General features: G+C 43.8%; 1 protein-coding gene across 4 annotated transcripts in view; it reads left to right on the top strand.

The window, feature by feature from the left end:
- LOC140187342 (uncharacterized) overlaps nucleotides 1-18836 on the top strand; it is a 452977-nt gene that overhangs the window by 160244 nt on the left and 273897 nt on the right. For all 4 annotated transcript variants that reach the window (XM_072242544.1, XM_072242543.1, XM_072242546.1 and 1 more), the window contains exon 4: nucleotides 17232-17383. In XM_072242544.1, the coding sequence (XP_072098645.1) occupies nucleotides 17232-17383 (152 nt within the window). The remainder of the gene's footprint in view (nucleotides 1-17231; nucleotides 17384-18836) is intronic.

Below are 18836 nucleotides of genomic sequence, written 5' to 3'. Positions count from 1 at the left end.
TGAGTGTGGCTTCATCTTGACAGTAGAGGAGGCCATGGATAGACGTATCGGAATGGGATGTGGAATTAAAAAATGTGGCCACTGGCGGAGGTGTTCAGTGAAAAGGTCTCCCAGTCTGCATTGGGTCTCACCAATATATAGAAGGCAGCACTTGGAGCACTGGACGCAGTATATCACACCAGCCGACTCACAGGTAAGTGTCGCCTCACCTGGGGCCCTGAATGGTGGTGGGGGAGGAAGTGTAAGGGAATGTGCAGCACTTGTTCCGCTTAAAAGGATAAGTGCCAGGAGGGAGATCGGTGGGAAAGGACTGGGGAGGAAACAAATGGACAAGGGAGTCGTGTAGGGAGTGATCCCTGCGGAAAGCAGAGGGGAGGGGGAAGGGAAAGATGTGCTTGGTGGTGGGATCCCATTGGAGGTGGCGGAAGTTACGGAGAATTTTATGTTGGACCTGGAGGCTGGTGGTGTGGTAGGTGAGGACAAGGGGAACCCTATCCCTAGTGGGGTGGCGGGAGGATGGGGTGAGAGCAGATGTGCGTGAAATGGGAGAGATGCATTTGAGAGCAGAGTTGATGGTGGAGGAAGGGAAGCCTCTTTCTTTAAAAAAGGAAGACATCTCCTTTGTCCTGGAATGAGAGGCCTCATCCTGAGAGCAGATGCGGTGGAGACGGAAGAATTGCGAGAAGGGGATGGCATTTTTGCATGAGACAGGGTGGGAAGAGGAATAGTCCAGGTAGCTGTGAGAGTCCGTAGGATTATAGTAGATATCAATAGATAAGCTGTCTCCAGAGATGGAGACAGAAAGATCAAGAAAGGGGAGGGAGGTGTCAGAAATGGACCAGGTAAATTTGAGGGCAGGGTGAAAATTAAAGTTAATGAAGTCAGCGAGCTCAGCATGTGTACAGGAAGCAGCGGCAATGCAGTCATCGATGTAGCGAAGGAAAAGTGGGGGGCGGATACCAGTATAGGCTTGGAACATGGACTGTTCCACAAAGCCAACAAATAGGCAGGCATAGCTGGGACCCATCCAAGTGCCCATGGCTGCACCTTTAGTTTGGAGGAAGTGGGAGGAGCCAAAGGAGAAATTATTAAGAGTAAGGACAAATTCTGCTAGACGGAGGAGAGTGGTGGTAGAGGGGAACTGGTTCGGTCTGGAATCCAAAAAGAAGCGGAGAGCTTTGAATGACAGAGTGCTGTTTAGGCTATTAATGGTTATAGAATGAAAGGTTAGTCTTAGTAATTTCTCCATCATTTTGTGAAGCTGCTTAGCTGCTGAAAACAATGCTGCATCTCTTTTGCCTTTTTTTGTGATAACTGGATTAAGTTAACATAGAAATCAACAATAAACTTCAAATACATAAAAATCCTCAATTTTCAATATACAAAATTACATCTTGAATCAGCTTAAATAAGTGAAGATAAAATTCTAAAAGCATTTTCTGTTCAATAAAATATGTATTTGCAAATTTATGCAAAGAAGCCAAATAAATCATTTAAATTTTACAAACTCTCTTTTTAAAAACACTATATTATTCCATTATTTAAGTAAGGGACCAGGGATAATCTTGAAAACTATAGACTGGTGAGTCTCACATCAGTGGTTGGGAAGTTACTGGAAGGCATTCTTAGGGATAGTATTGATGAACATCTGGAAAAGCATGGCCTAATTAAGGAGCACCAGCATGGCTTTGCGCAGGGCAAGTTGTGTCTTACTAACTGAAGAAATTTTTTGATGAGTTTGATTAATGAAGATAGAGCTGTGGATGTTATGTATGTAACGCTCAGCTCTATTGGCTGGTATGTACCTAGGGGAAACCCCGTCTGCCGCCCAACCGTGTCTCTCTCGGTTGTGTCGGTTGCTGTGCAATGCCACCTGGTATGACCTCACACCTCAAATATCACACAGCACACAATGAACACTTTACAGATTACACTTTATATATCTTACTGGGACTATGAAATTAATAGAGCTACAATATAAAAGAGAAAGTAAAAGGTGCCAGACTTATCGAAGTTCAATTTCTTGGTGCACACAGTTGGAGCTCAAATACCCGGGGTCTTCTCTCTTTACCCTGCGATCCACTCCGACCCCCTCGATCGCCACTTGGGACCACCCAAGGTGAAAGACCAGAGCGCTTCCAGCACGCCTGTCTTCTCTCGGTCTGTCCTGAAAAGCCCGCCAAACACACTGGTTCCCAGCCACATGAGACAATGTCACCCCAAAAAAAGAATAACATGGAAGCCATTGGTTCATTTCCTCCTTATCATTATTGATAACCCAAACTAGCTGCTAGAAAAAGAATCACTGTCTCAGCAGTTGCCATCACAGAGAAACCTTTTTAATTATAACATAACAAATAAGCCATTTTGACTAGCATACGCAATAACATAAAAGAAGAAACCCCTTACATGTACATGGATTTTAGTAAGGCATTTGACAAGGTCCCTCAAGGGAGGCTCATCCAGAAAATTAAGAATCAATTGGATTTAATACCACTGGAATGTCATCAAAATTTTTGTTTGTGGCAGCAGTACATTACAATCCATAATAAAAATAAATTAATTTACAATGCAAAGATTGTATACGTGTGTGTATATCTATCCTGGGCCACACAGATGCAGGGAGACACAGGTGCATGCAGGGAGGGAGACGGAGAGGGAGAGACATGGAGGGGGGAGAGGGGGAGAAAATAATTAGGTAGTGTTTATGGATTCATGGCGGAGGGGAAAAAAACTGTTCCTGAAACATTGAGTGTATGTTTTCAGGCTCCCATACCACCACCTAGATGGTAGCAATGAGAAATGGGCATGTTCAGGCTGATGGGGGTCCTTAATGATGGATGCCATCTTTTTGAGGTATCACCCTTTGAAGTTGTCCTTAATGCTAGGGAGGCTAGTGCCCATGATGGAGCTGGCTGAGTTTACAATTTTCTGAAGCATTTTCTAATCCTATGTAGTGGCCCCTCAGTACCAGATGGTGATGCAGCCAGTTAGAATGTTCTCCACAGTGCATCTGTAGAGATTTGTGAATTTATTTGGTGACATACCAAGTCTCCTTAAACCCCTAATGAAATATAGCTACTGTCATGTCTTCTTTGTAATTGCATGCATATGTTGGGCCCAGGATAGATCTTTAGAGATGTTGACACCCAGGAACTTGAACCTGCTCATCCTTAACAATTCTGATCCCTTGATGAGGACTGGTGTGTGTCGCCTCGACTCCTCTGCTGAAGTCCACAATCGATACCTGGGTCTTATTGACATTGAGTGCAAGGTTGTTGTTGCAAAACCATTCAATCAGCTGATCTATCTCACTCTTGTACACCTCACCACCATCTGAAATGCTGCCAACAATAGTTGTGTTGGCAAATTTACAGATGGTGTTTGAGCTGTGCCTAGCCACAGAATTATTGGCATAGAGAGAGCAGAGCAGTTGGCTAAGCAGGCATCTTTGAGATGTGTCAGTGTTAATTGTCAGCGAGGAAGAGATGTTATTTTAGATCCGCACTGACTGTGGTCTCCCGATGAAGTCAAGGATCCAGTTGCAGATGGAAGTATAGAGGCCCAGATTCTAGAGCTTGTTGATTAAAACTGAGTAATGATTGTGTTGCATGTTGAGCTGTAATCAATAAACAACAGTCTGATGTAGGTAATGAAATTGTCTAGGTGATCCAAGGCCAAGTGGAGAATCAGTGAAATTGTATCCTGTGTAGACCTGTTGTGGCTACGGTAGGCATACTGCAGTGAGTCCAGTTCCTTGATTAAGCAGGAGTTGATTCTGGTCATGACCAACCTCATCACAGTAGATAAGTACTATTAGGCGACAGGAGTTTAGGCAGCTTATCCTGCTTTTCTTGGGCACTAGTATATAGTGAGAGATTGAGGATGTCCTTGAACAGTCCTGCCATTTGGTAGGCACAGGTTTTCAGAGCCTCACCAGATATGCCATCAGGGTCTGATGCTTTTCGAGAGTTCATCCTCTTGAAAGAAGTTCTGACATCGACCACTGAGACAGAGACATAGGATCCATGGTGAATTGGCCATTTGGATTCAGAACTAGCTTGCCCATAGAACATTGAGGGTGGTGATTCACAAGGATCTGCACTGGGACCTCTGATGTAGATAAATGATCTGGATGAAAATGTAGATGGGTAGGTTAGTAAGTTTGCAGATGATACAAAGATTGACAGATAGCGCAGAAGACTATCAAAAAATGCAGCAGGATACAGATCAGTTGAAAAAAAGCAGATGGAGTTTAAACCAGCCAAATATGAAGTGTAACACACATAAAAATTGCTGGTGAACGCAGCAGGCCAGGCAGCATCTATAGGAAGAGGTACAGTCGACATTTTGGGCCGAGACCCTTCGTCAGGACTAACTGAAAGAAGAGATAGTAAGAGATTAGAAAGTGGGAGGGGGAGATCTGAAATGATAGGAGAAGACAGGAGGAGGAGGGGTGGATCTAAGAGCTGGAAAGTTGATTGGCAAAAGGAATATGAGAGGATCATGGGATGGGAGGCCTAGGGAGAAAGAAAGAGGGAGGAGGGAAGCCCAGAGGATGGGCAAGGGGTATAGTGAGAGGGACAGAAGGTGAAAAGGGAAGGGGGGGGAGAGAGATATATAATATGTGTGTGTGTATGAAGGGGAGGTGTGGGGCATTAACAGAAGTTAGGGAAGTCGGTGTTCATGCCATCAGGTTGGAGGCTACCCAGACGGAATGTAAGGTGTTGTTCCTCCAACCTGAGTGTGGCTTCATCTTTACAGTAGAGGAGGCAGTGGATAGACATATCAGAATGGGAATGGGACGTGGAATTAAAATGTGTGGCCATTGGGAGATCCTGTTTTCTCTGGCGGACAGAGCGTAGGTGTTCAGCGAAACGGTCTCCCAGCTCCCATCAACTGTACCTCTTCCTATAGATGCTGCCTGGCCTGCTGTGTTCACCAGCAATTTTTATGTGTGTTGCTTGAAATTCCAGCATCTGCAGATATCCTTGTGTTTGCATTTTTAAATATGAAGTGTTGCATCTTGATAAGTCATATGTAACAAGACAGGACACTTAAGGGCAAGACCCTTATGAGTGTTGATGAACAGAAGGATCTTGGGGTCTAAATGCATAGCTCCCTGAAAGTGGCTACACAGGTTGATATGGTAATTAAGAAGGCATATGGCATGCTTGCCTTTATTAGTTGAGGCGTTGTTTAAAAGTCAGGAAGCTATATTGCAGCTTTATAAAACTCTAGTTAGGCTGCATCTGAACTATTGCATGCAGTACTGGTTGCCCTTTTATAGGAAGAATGTTGAAGTTTTGGAGAAAGTGCCGAAGAAGTTTACCAGAATACTGCCTTGATCAGAGGGCATATGATATAATAAGAGGTTGCACAAACTTGGGTGTTCTCTCTAGAGTAGTGGAGGAGAGATATAGAGGATTAAAAGATTGAGAGACATAGATAGAATAGGCACACAGTATCTTTTTCCCAAGGTTGAGATGCCTAATACCAGAAGGCATGCATTTAAGGTGAGAGGGTGTAATTTTGAAGGAGATGTGAGCGGCCATGTTTTTTTTTACAAAGTGCTGGGTGCCTGGAATGTATTGCCTAGGTGGTGGTAGAGGTAGGTAACAGTGGACATTTTTGAGATATTTAAAGCATACACAAATATGACAAAAATTGAAGAATATGGACATTGTGTAGGCAGAGTGAAATATTTTAGTTTTCAGTTTGGTTACTAATTTAATTGGTTCAGTATAACATTATGGGCCGAAGGACTTGTTTCTGTGCTGTACTGTTCTATGTTCTCTGCTTAAACTGGTTGAGGCATGAAAGTGGAAAATATTTGTACTTCATGCTATACTGCAATAAAGTGATTTAAATTTCATACTTTTGCAACTTTCTGTTGACTTCTGTAGGGTGGATTCAATGTCTATTTAAAAATATAAGTCTATGTAGTGCATTGTAATCCTTAATATAACTGCTTTTTCAAATAATAGACTAAATGTTTAGTTAATTTATACATAGGCAGAGACGTGCTTTATGATGTGGTGGTACTTAATTTGTGAGAATGAAAATATATGGCATTGCCCGCCTGCTAGAGTTGCATTTATCATATTTCTAGATTATGGTTGTTATTTGGGCATCCTGTGCTTTGAAGAATTTTGTACAGATGGAAGAGTGAATTCTCAAATCATATTTTCTCATGTGCTGCATAGTTTTGAACCCTTGTACATGAGATCCAAATTATTTGGGCAGTTTCATTTTGAGCAGGAGTAAGTTAACTATTAAGTTTTGTTATTACTCTCACAGGTATTGAGATGCAGCGGAAAACTTAGTTTTACAGGCCATCCATACAGATCATTTCAAAATACAGTTACAGGTTTCCCCCGCCATCCGAAGGTAGAGCGTTCCTATGAAACGGTTTGTAAGCCGAAATGTCGTAAAGCGAAGAAGCAATTACCATTTATTTATGTGGGAAAATTTTGTGAGCGTTTGCAGACCCAAAAATAACCTACCAAATCATGCGAAATAACACAGAAAACCTAAAATAACAGTAACATATAGTAAAAGCAGGAATGATATGATAAATACACAGCCTATATAAAGTAGAAATACTTCTCTACAACGATTGCCTACACAGATCTCCGTAGCGAAAATCTCACGCAAGCGCTGTTGGCATAAATGCGCTCTCCAGTAACCTTTAAACTATGAAGCTGCCAAATCTACCAAATAACATGTAAAAATACACAGCCTATATAAAGTAGAAATAATGCATGTACAGTGTAATATCACTTACCGGAATTGGGAAAACAGCGCTGAGCACACTGATGATGGTATGTTAGACTGAGTTGTTGCAGGCTGGGTGGTGCAGTGGCCTCCACCCTCCGGGCCGCCGACCCGATACATTGCCGCGAAGAATGCAGCGGTAGCTGGGAGGCACACAGCACATTGTTAAGAAAAAAGCCGAAATAATGAAGCTAATTAATTAGGTGCCGCCTAGCACGTAATTGTCAGCCCAGATCAGAGACGACGCATTCAGAAATCAGCACTGATCTGGGCCGACAATTACATGCTAGGCGGCACCTAATTAATTAGCATGTTTATTACGGTTTTTTTCTTAAAGATGTGCTGTGTGCCTTCCGGCTACCGCTGCGTTCTTCGCGAATCGGTACAGTATCTGTCCGGGGCCCAGGTGTTGGGACACGAGGGTGTCATCTCATCGTCGATCAGGGCAGGCAGCTCATCTTCTCCTATGACTGCCCGCCTCGATGTAGAAGGTCGAGGTTCGTCGTCTGCTGTGGCTGATGTGGAAGGCTTGCTTGACTGCTGAGCCTCGCGCATTTTTCTATTATACAGTTGTTTGTAAGCACTCAAACCATCCTACAAATAACCCCTAAACCTACGTACCCCTTCAAAACTAAAGTCGTACTTTATCATTGCAGCGAACATCTCACGCAGTTGCTTCACGTTCATCTCGCTACTGCATTCGGTTTCGATTGTTATCCTTTCCTCTTCCAATTGCATCAGCTTTTCATCTATCAGTTCTTGGTCATGGGATGCCAAAACCTCTTCAACATCATCTTCCTCAACTTCCACAAGCCAAACTCACTTTGTCCTTGCTTCGTTCACCACGATCGAAACGCTTAATTATGTCCAGTTTTACGATAAGTGTAACACCCTTACTCTTTCAGGCTTTTCCGACACCTTAGAACTCATCTCGCTAATGGCTGCTCAATGCAACGTGTTTAACCAATGCCGTTCCGAATCTGGGGCAGAGCGGCTGCTCGGGGCGCGTGCTGCCTTTCTTCGTAACAGTAAAAACACCTTCTGAAAGCGAAAACAGGGTACTAATGTAGGTCTTTCATAACAGTGAGGTTTCATAAAGCGAACGTTCAAAAAGCGGGGGACACCTGTACTTTGAGGTACTACAAAGGTAAAGCAAAAACTGTGTGCAGAATATTATGGAGAAAATATATTGCACGTAGACAGCAACATGTACGGACCATGACAAGTAGATTGTGCAGACAATAGTTCATCTTTAATGTGAGATCCATTCAAGAGCCTTACAAAAGCAGAATAGAAACTGTCCTTGAGCATGTTATCAAACTTTATCTTCTGCCCAAAGGAAGGGAAGAGAAGAGAGAATGATCAAGGTAGGTTGGTCACTGCTTATCTGAGGCAGTGAGGTGTAGCCAGAACCCAAGGAGGGGAGGCTGGTTTTCATTATAGACTGTGCTGTGTCCCCAATTCTCTGCAATTTCTTGCTTTCTTGAGCAGAGTAGTTGGCATACAAAGCTATGGTGCATCTCTATAGAATTTTTCAATGGTGTATCTATAAAAGTTAGGGTCAATGGGAACATGCTGAATTTCTCAGCCTTCTGAGGAAGTAAAGGTGCTGATGTGCGTCCTTGGCTATGGCAAGCTACTGGTGATGTTTACGCCAAGAATAGTCTCAGCAGCATTGATATGTATACTTTCTGAAGTCAATGACCTGCTCTTTTGCTTTGCTGGCCCAGAGGGAAATGTTGTCTTAACACCATGTCACCAGGCTCTGTCTCCTTTCTGTACTCTATATTGTCATTATTTGGAATCTGGCTTAACACCCAGAGTATAGCAACACACATCAAAGTTGCTGGTGAACGCAGCTGGCCAGGCAGCATCTCTAGGAAGAGGTGCAGTCGACGTTTCAGGCCGAGACCCTTCATCAGGACTAACTGAAGGAAGAGTGAGTAAGGGATTTGAAAGTCGCAGTTGGTGGTTGCGCAATCGCTGTGAAGGTGTCCATGGTCATTGCTGGAGTCCGGGTTTTGAATATGCCCTGAGGTGTTGGAGCCGCCGAGATCAGTGGCAGGGGCCGCAATCTGAAGTTCATACCTGCTAGCGTCGGGGCCGGCAGGCTCTGGAGTCCGTAAATGTAGGATCTTGCGATCTTTGCCTAACATGACAAAGTCAAAAAACGGCGATTGCAGACGTGAATCCGACGGAGGATGAAATAACGGGTAGGACCATTACAGACGGCGAAGGAAGTGTCTATTGTCTCAGCTTACTCCTGCCCCACCGAACTCATTTCTGCATACCTCGACACTGTTTTATCACCCCTTGTTCAATCTCTTCCGACCTATGTTCGTGACACTCTCACGCTCTTAAACTTTTCGATGATTTTAAGTTCCCTGGCCCTCACCGCTTTATTTTCACCATGGATGTCCAGTCCTTATATACTTCCATCCCCCATCAGGAAAGTCTCAAAGCTCTACGCTTCTTTTTGGATTCCAGACCTAATCAGTTCCCCGCTACCACCACTCTGCTCCGTCTAGCAGAATTAGTCCTTACTCTTAATAATTTCTCCTTTGGCTCCTCCCACTTCCTCCAAACTAAAGGTGTAGCTATGGGCACCCGTATGGGTCCTAGCTATGCCTGACTTTTTGTTGGGTTTGTGGAACAATCTATGTTCCGTGCCTATTCTGGTATCTGTCCCCGACTTTTCCTTCGCTACATCAACGACTGCATTGGCGCTGCTTCCTGCACGCATGCAGAACTCGTTGACTTTATTAACTTTGCCTCCAACTTTCACCCTGCCCTCAAGTTTACCTGGTCCATTTCCGACACCTCCCTCCCCTTTCTAGATCTTTCTGTCTCTATCTCTGGAGACAGCTTATCCACTGATGTCTACTATAAGCCTACTGACTCTCACAGCTATCTGGACTATTCCTCTTCTCACCCTGTCTCTTGCAAAAACGCCATCCCCTTCTCGCAATTCCTCCGTCTCTGCCGCATCTGCTCTCAGGATGAGGTTTTTCATTCTAGGACGAGGGAGATGTCTTCATTTTTTAAAGAAAGGGGCTTCCCTTCCTCCACTATCAACTCTGCTCTTAAACGCATCTCCGCCATTTCACGTACATCTGCTCTCACTCCATCCTCCCGCCACCCCACTAGGAATAGGATTCCCCTGGTCCTCACCTACCACCCCACCAGCCTCCGGGTCCAACATATTATTCTCTGTAACTTCCGCCACCTCCAACGGGATCCCACCACTAAGCACATCTTTCCCTCCCCCCCTCTCTCTGCATTCCGCAGGGATCGCTCCCTACACAACTCCTTTGCCCATTCGTCCCCCCCATCCCTCCCCACTGATCTCCCTCCTGGCACTTATCCTTGTAAGCGGAACAAGTGCTACACATGCCCTTACCACCATTCAGGGCCCCAAACAGTCCTTCCAGGTGAGGCAACACTTCACCTGTGAGTCGACTGGGGTGATATACTGCGTCCGGTGCTCCCGATGTGGCCTTTTATATATTGGCGAGACCCGACGCAGACTGGGAGACCGCTTTGCTGAACATCTACGCTCTGTCCGCCAGAGAAAGCAGGATCTCCCAGTGGCCACACATTTTAATTCCACATCCCATTCCCATTCTGACATGTCTATCCACGGCCTCCTCTACTGTAAAGATGAAGCCACACTCAGGTTGGAGGAACAACACCTTATATTCCGTCTGGGTAGCCTCCAACCTGATGGCATGAACATCGACTTCTCTAACTTCCGCTAGGCCCCACCACCCCCTCGTACCCCATCTGTTACTTATTTTTATGCACACATTCTTTCTCTCACTCTCCCTTTTTCTCCCTCTGTCCCTCAGAATATACCTCTTGCCCATCCTCTGGGTCCCCCCCCACTGTCTTTTTTCCCGGACCTCCTGTCCCATGATCCTCTCGTATCCCCTTTTGCCAATCACCTGTCCAGCTCTTGGCTCCATCCCTCCCCCTCCTGTCTTCTCCTATCATTTTGGATCTCCCCCTCCCCCTCCAACTTTCAAATCCCTTACTCTTCCTTCAGTTAGTCCTGACGAAGGGTCTCGGCCTGAAACGTCGACTGCACCTCTTCCTAGAGATGCTGCCTGGCCTGCTGCGTTCACCAGCAACTTTGATGTGCGTTGCTTGAATTTCCAGCATCTGCAGAATTCCTGTTGTTTGCATTTAAACCCAGAGTATAGACTGACATCTACATTTATTATTATATTGTAATTTGTCCTCTACTGTGTTTATTGTCTTGTTTATTATTTATTGTACTGCCCTGCACCATTTTGTGTACTTAGTGTAGTCCTGTGTAGGTCTGTAGTCTAGTGTAGTTTTTGTGTTGTTTACGTAGTCTCGTGTAGCCTTGTGTTGTCTCACTTAGTCTCGTGTAGTTTTGTGTTGTTTCATGTAGCACCATGGTCCTGGAAGAACGTTGTTTCATTTTTTACTGTGTACTGTACCAGCAGTTTATGGTCGAAATGACAATAAAAAGCGACTTCCCACACAAAATGCTGGTGGAACACAGCAGGCCAGGCAGCATCTATAGGAATAAGTACAGTCGACGTTTGGGGCCAAGTCCCTTCGTCGGGAAAAGCGACTTGACTTGACTGGAGTGGTATTATCTGCATACTTGCAGATGCAGTTAGAGCAGAATCTGGCCGTGCAGACATAAGTATTTAGGATGTAGAGTATGGGACTGAGGACACAGCCTTATGGGGCACCAATGCAGATGACGGCAGAGCTGTTGGTGTCTATCCTCACTACCTCTGTTTTGTTGGTTAGGATGTCAAGGATTCAGTTGCAGAGAGGCATTGAGAAACAGGTCTAAGATTCCCCCTCCTCCCCCATTGTAAAAACACAGTAGTGACTATTTCCAGGTTATTTTATATCACTGTACAAATTCAGGGAAACCCCACCTCACCTGGTTCACCTGTGCAACTATGGGACAACTCCTTTGTCAAGGGCCAGATAATTTCTACAGCTAATGCCCCTTTTGAAGAAATGCAGGAGAAAAGGAATGGTATTAAAGGGGGAGCAATAGTCTAATGTAGTTGTTTTTATTATACAGATGCTCCAGAGTGTAGGGCCAGAAGATGGTGTCTGGAGTAGACCTGTTTCAAACAACATATACACCACACACACACACACACACACACACACACACACACACACACACAGGAACTCAGCAGGTCAGGCAGCATCTATGGGGGGAAAAAAGTACAGTCGAGGATGGACATATCGGATGGGAATGGAAAGTGGAATTAAAATGGGTGCCCATTGCTAGATCCAGCTTCTTCTGGCAGACAGAGGATAGGTGACTGTGAAGTGGTCTTGTTTGTTCAGCTGTTTCAAAGTACCTTTATTATCAAGGTAGGTATACTATATGCAACCTTGAGATTTGTCTCCATACAGGCAGCCACAAAGCAAACCCAATAGGATCCACTTTAAAAAAAAACTGCCAAATACCCAAATGTGCAAAAAAAAAGAACAAATTGTGCAAGCAAAAAAAAGCAAATAATATTCAGAATTGAAGTTCACAAAAGTGAGTCCACAACCATGTTTCCAGGAGTCCGTTAGTTGCAGGCCACAGCCTCAGTTCAGCACCGACAAACATTAACCCGTCCCTAACTTCCAGCCCTGACACCCTAAACTTTTCAATCTGGCTTGACGCTTAAATTGGCTGGATAGTGGGTTCTTCATCGCTTTCAGGCCTGGGCCCTGTTGCTTTGATACACTCTCAAGCCAGAGACCTGCTGCCTCGATTTAGCCCATACCCGACATTGCCAATTCAATCTTGCTCTTAAATTGTTCAAACCTCGGCTTGTTCCTTGCTCTTGTGTCTTGGCCCCACCACCTCAACTCGGCCCGTACATCTCATGCCAAGACATGGCTTTTCATTTTAAAGCTTTGGTTAGCAATTCTCTAGGCTGCTAGAGGTTGCAGGTGCCTTCTGTGCGTAGAACTGTCTATATTTAACAATTTACAGGTTTCCGAATGTAGAGCGTTCCTATGAAACGGTTCGTAAGCCGGAATGTCGTAAAGCAAAGAAGCAATTACCATTTATTTATATGGGAAAAACTTGTGAGCGTTTGCAGACCCAAAAAATAACCGACCAAATCATGTCAGATAACACACAAAACCTAAAATAACAGTAACATATAGTAAAAGCAGGAATGATATGATAAATACACAGCCTATATAAAGTAGAAATACTTTTCCACAATCATTGCCACACTGTTCTGTATAGTGAAAATCTCATGCAAGTGCTCTCGACAGGAACACTCTCTTCAGTAAGCTTTAAGCTATGAAGCTGCCAAATCATATCAAATAACGCATTAAAATGCACAGCCTATATTAGTAGAAATAATGCATGTACAGTGTAGTATCACTTATCGGAATTGAGAAGACAGCGCCGAGCACACTGATGATGGTGTGTTAGGCTGAGTCGTTGGAGGCTGGGGTGGTGCATTGGTCCCCACAGGCATGTGTTTAAGCAGTGGTGCACAGGATACAGTTCTGGGAGAGGAGCTTGGCTGCTCGGGGCGCGCGCTGCCTTTTATCGCGTGCTGCCTTTTTCATAACAGTGAAAACACCTTCTGTTAGTGAAAACAGGTAACTAATGTAGATCTTTCGTAACAGCGAGGTTTCGTAAAGGGAACATTCGAAAAGCGGAGGACACCTGTACAATAAAGGTCCAAAATATCCTTCAAAAGGAAAGCATTGTTTCTTTATGTAGAGCATAGAACAAAACAGGCTCAAAATTTATGGCTGTCCAGATAGGCTGGTTATGATGATCAAGTTGTTTCATGGGTGTTTCATGAGAACATGTCTGGCAAAGTATCTATCGGAGGAGACGTCAGCGAAGTCTTCACCATCTACCACGGGGTAAAACAGGGATGCATTCTTGCTCCAACTTTGTTCACAGTATATCCTGCTGCAGTTTTGGAAATAATGGACCATAATTTGAACAAAGGTGTGTACATCAGGACTCGCTCAGATGGAAAATTGTTCAACCTGTCAAGACTCAAAGCCTCAACCAAATCAAGAGAGATATGTGTCAGAGAGCTTCTGTATGCAGATAACTCAGCCCTGGTTGCTACTGATGTTAATGTGATTCAAGAAATTGTAGACCACTTTTTGTTAGCTGCTACTCTTTTTAGCCTAAGAATCAATGTCTCCAAAACCAAACTTCTGTACCAGCCTCCTTCTCTGTGTAGTCCCAGTGAGACTCAACCACCAGTCATATCTGTCAGTGGAGTAGTGCTGAAATGGTCTGACTCTTTGACATGCTTAGGAAGCGCTGTGACCAACACCAACTTATCAGATCTGGAAGTTGAGAGGAGAATTCAATCAGCTACAAAAGTCTTTGGTGCTTTGCAGAAGCGACTTTGGTCTTGCCACAACATTAAAGTGGCAACCAAGGTCAAAGTGTATACACAGTTGTTTTACCATCTCTGCTTTATTCAACTGAAATGACAACATTGTATCGGAAGCACATCAAGAAATTGACCAAGACACACCACAGGCATTTACGCCAAATATTACACATCAAGTGGCAAGAGAGGGTACCAGATGTGGAGGTGCTCAAATGTGCAGGGACAGTCAGTGTAGAATCGCTCATTAGAGCTTCTCAGCTGCGTTGGACTGGTCATGTCACAAGAATGAGCAATGATCGTTTACCCAAAGCTGTTTTCTCTGGCGAGCTACATGAAGTAAAGAGGAAGCACGGTGGTCAGAAGCTGCGCTACAAAGATGTGCTCAAGTACCATATGAAGGACACTGACATGAATGTCAACACCTGGGAGAAAGATGCTTTGGACAGAAGAAGTTGGCACTGCATTGTCAAGAAGTCAATCCCAGCTATCGAGGAGAAAAGGCAGAAGAAATATGAAGCAGTTCATGAACGTAGACATTCAATGCTAGACCAGTCAAATCCCAAATGGAACCGATGTGGGAGACAGTGCCGATCCAGTGCTAGTCTTGTGGCCCATAAGCATGCCTGCAGAGGCTAAACTCTCAGCACAGTCAACTTCGAAATCGATGGATGGCCAAAGAAGAACAAAACAGGAATAGGCACTTTTGGCGCACAATGTTGTGCCAAACTAATTAAACTAGTAATTAAATGCCTAACAAAACTAATCCCTTCTGCCAGTGCAATGTCTTTCTTCTTCCATTCATTTGCCTATACAAGAGCTTCCTAAACACCTCTAAGATATTTGTATCCACCATTACCCCTGGGCAGCACACTCCAGGGACCTGCCATTCTTGAATATTTAAAAAATCTTGCCCTCCATTGAATTTATTCACCTTTAGTGAATGCCTTTGGCTGTTAGACATTTCAACCCTAGGAAAAAGATGCCAGCTTTCTGCTGTATCTATACCTTTTGTACTCCTATAAACCTCTTAGGTCTTCCCTTAGCCTCTGCTGGTCCAAAGAAAACAGCTCCACTTTGTCCAACCTCTCCTTGGGTAATCATTACCTTTTGATATGGGATGTTAACTTGCAAAGAAAATCTTCTACGGAGGGGTAAGAAGCTGGAAGGTGATAGAAGGAAGAGGGGAAGGCTGAAGAAGGAATATGATAGGAGAGGACTATGGACAGGTAATGAGAGGTACCTGAGAAGGATGACAGGGGAACAGGAATGAGAATGCAAAAGGAGAGAAGGGGGGAGGGGGGAGAAATTACTTCAAGTTACAGAAATTAATGTTTATGCCATCTGGTTAGAGTTTACTCCAGCATAATATGAGGTATTGCTCCTCCAACCTGAGCGTGGCTTCATTGTGGCAGTAGAGAAGGCTGTGGACTGAAATGCCGTAATGAGAATGGGAAGTCAAACTGAAATGAGTGGCCAACAGGAAATCCCACCTTTTGTGACAGATGGAGTGAAGGTGCTCAATGAAGCAACCCCCTCCCAATCTAGGTCATGATGTAGAAGAGGTCACACCGAGAACACCAGTTAAAGTAGATGACGAGTGAATAAGGGAGTCAACGTTTACAGCAATCCCTACAGAAAGTGGAACACGGGTGTAGGTGTAGATTATTTAGAGGTAGGATCCCATTGTAGGAGGCTGAAATTACGGAGAATGGTGTGTTGAATACAGAGGCTAGTGGCTTGGTCAAAGGGAACCCTGTCCTTGTTATGCCAGTGGGGTGACATAGCAGATGTGCAGGAAGTGGAGGAGATGCGAGTGAAGGCAGCCTGAATGGTGGTGGAAGGAAAACCCCGTTCTTTTAAAGAGAACATCTCAGATGGTCTTGAATAAAAAGTTTCATCCTGAGAACAGAATCAGCAGAGATTACTATAGTTTTGTTTACTATCCGTGATAATTGGAGTTGCTTTGTTATTGTCATATGTACGAAAGTATAGTGAAAAATTTGTCTTGAAAACTGTTCATACTGATCCACAGTGCATTGAGGTAGTACAAAGTAATACAATAACAGATTGCAGAATTGAGTGCAACAACTATAGATTGCAATGCAGGTAAATAATAAATGCAAGATCAAAATATGGTAGATTGAGGCCAAGACTCCATCTTCCTGTACTAGGGAACTATCCAGTATTCTTGTAACAGCAGGATAGAAGCTGTTGTTAAGTCGGGTGATGCATCATGTCAGGATTGGGTATCCTCTGCCTTTGTGGGGAGAGGGAGATGAGGAGAATGTCTGGGTTGGATAGGGTCTGTGATTGTGCTGACTGCTTTACTGAGGCATTAAGAAGGATACACAGTTAATGGAGAGAAGTGTGGTTTCTATGATGTGCTGAGTTTTTTTGCAGTTTCTTGTTGTCACATGCAGTGCAATTGCCATACCAAATCCTTATGCATCTAGATAGGATGCATTCAGTGGTGCATCAATAAAAATTGCTAAGTATCGACGGAGATGTGCCAAATTTCTTTAGCCTTCTGAGCAAGTACAGGTGTTAGTGAGCTTTCTTGGCTGTGGCAACTTTGTGTTTGCATCAGAACAGGTTATTGGTGATTTTTACTCCTAGCACTGGAAAGTCTCAATCTTCTCAACCTCAGCATTGTCAATTAAGACAGAAGTATGTGCACCACCCCCTTGCTAAAGTCAGTGACCAGCTCTTTTGTTTTGCTGATACTGAGGGAAAGATTGTTGAAATGACACCAGGTTGCTAAACTCTCTTATCTCCTTCCTATACTCTGACTCATTATATTTGAGATGCAGCCCACTACTGTGGTATCATCTGCAAACTTGTAGATGGAGTTCGAGCAGAATCTGGCCACACAGACATTATCAGAGAGGGGAGCAATGCAATAATTAGATTACTTTAATTCTATTTTTTTTCCTGTTTTGTATAAAATTTTACACCTCTGCACCTTCTTGTCTAATATACTACTAAATTATAGTATTTCTATCAGAAGGAATGTTGCATTGTGTATGTCAGTTTCTTTTGCTATTAATTATAATCTGATCTCTTATCTTTCAGCCAAGCACCCTGCCACAAGGAACAGTCAACATGAATCAATGTACTGATGTCATTGATGCTGAACCTAAAACTGGTCAGAAGAATGCACTCTGCATTGTAACCCCAGAACGTGAATTTTTCATTCGTGGAGAATCTAAAGAAATAATTAATGGGTGAGTCAAAATGTTCTATCTTTCATTTCAATTTTGTATTTGATTGGATATAACCTTTCAGCTTCTGATGTTTAACTGACACATCTGCAGTGATTACTTATGTTCAGCATTGTCCAAATATAATTGAAAAGCACACATGCTGCCAATGTTGAAATCTGAAATAAATACAGAAAATACTCAAAACTTGTGAATATGTATTTATCAAGTTGGAAGAAAGTGGTAATAAAGTTTAATAACATAGTGTGGGATACTAGGAAATTTTAGAGTCTTCCTGTGGCCATTCCCCTCAGTAACAGATATATTGCTGTGGATGCTGGTTCAGGCGGCGGGAAGGGGACAAACGACCAACCAGAGCCAAAGCCTGGTGTTAGGGTCAAGCATGTCTCGGTGTAACTATTGAACATTTCTGAAGGAGAGGGTGCAGAGCCAAAGCCTGGTGTTAGGGTCAAGGATGTCTCGGTGTAACTATTGAACATTTCTGAAGGAGAGGGTGCATAGGAGAGGTCACGGTGCACATTAGCACTAACAACATATGTAGAAAGTAGAATGCGGTTCTGCACAGTGAGTATAGGAAATTAAGAAAGAGGCTGAAAAGTAGGGTCTTGATGTAGTAAATTATGATTACTGTCAGTGCCATTTCCTAAGAATAGGAGGATAGAACAGATGAATGTGTAGCTGAGGAGATGGTGCATTGGGCAGGGTTTCAGGTTATTGGCTCATTGAAACCCCTTCTTGGGCAGGGGTGATCTATACAAGAGATTGTACAGGTTGCTCCTTAACTTGAGGGAAATCAATATCCTAATGCTGCTTTGAAGGGTTTAAACTGGTTTGGCAGGCCAGGCCAAAAGAGCACCAGGCCATTAAGCTGAGGATTGAGAGGAAAGTAGACTTAATGACTGGTAAGTCTGTAAGAAAGATGAGAGGTGTAAAGTCACAGACACAATGAAGGGACAGATTGAAGTGTGTTTTAATGTTAGGAGTATAAAGAGTAAGAATGATGAACTTCGAGCATGATGTATCGCCATTTCAGAGTCTTGGTTCAGAAATGGATAGGATAGAATGCTTAATGTTCCAGGGTTTAGATCTTAGAAAAGATAGGGAGGGAGGGAAAAAGCAAGGGGGCTGTTTGGAAAACCACTCCACTGCCTGCTCTTGCATTCTAGTTCCCATCCCCCTGCAACTCTAGTTTAAGCCTTTTCCCGTGCAGCGTAGGCAAACCTTCCTGCAAGAATATTAGTTCTCTTCCAGTTCAGGTGCAGACTACCCCTCCTGTACAAGTCTCACCTTCCCAATGATCTAAAAATCTGAAGCCCACCATCCCTCCTACACCATCTCCTTAGCCATATGTTAAACTGTATGATCTTCCTATTTCTAGCTTCACCAGCACGTGGCATGGATAGAAACTCTGAGATCACAACCCTTGAGGTCCTGTCCTTTAACTTAGGGCCCAACT

This window comes from Mobula birostris, chromosome 24 (assembly GCF_030028105.1).
Source record: "Mobula birostris isolate sMobBir1 chromosome 24, sMobBir1.hap1, whole genome shotgun sequence".
In the NCBI taxonomy this organism is placed as follows: Eukaryota; Metazoa; Chordata; class Chondrichthyes; order Myliobatiformes; family Myliobatidae; genus Mobula; species Mobula birostris.
Note: the sequence above shows the minus strand (reverse complement) of the source record. Positions and strands in the feature narration are given on the sequence as shown.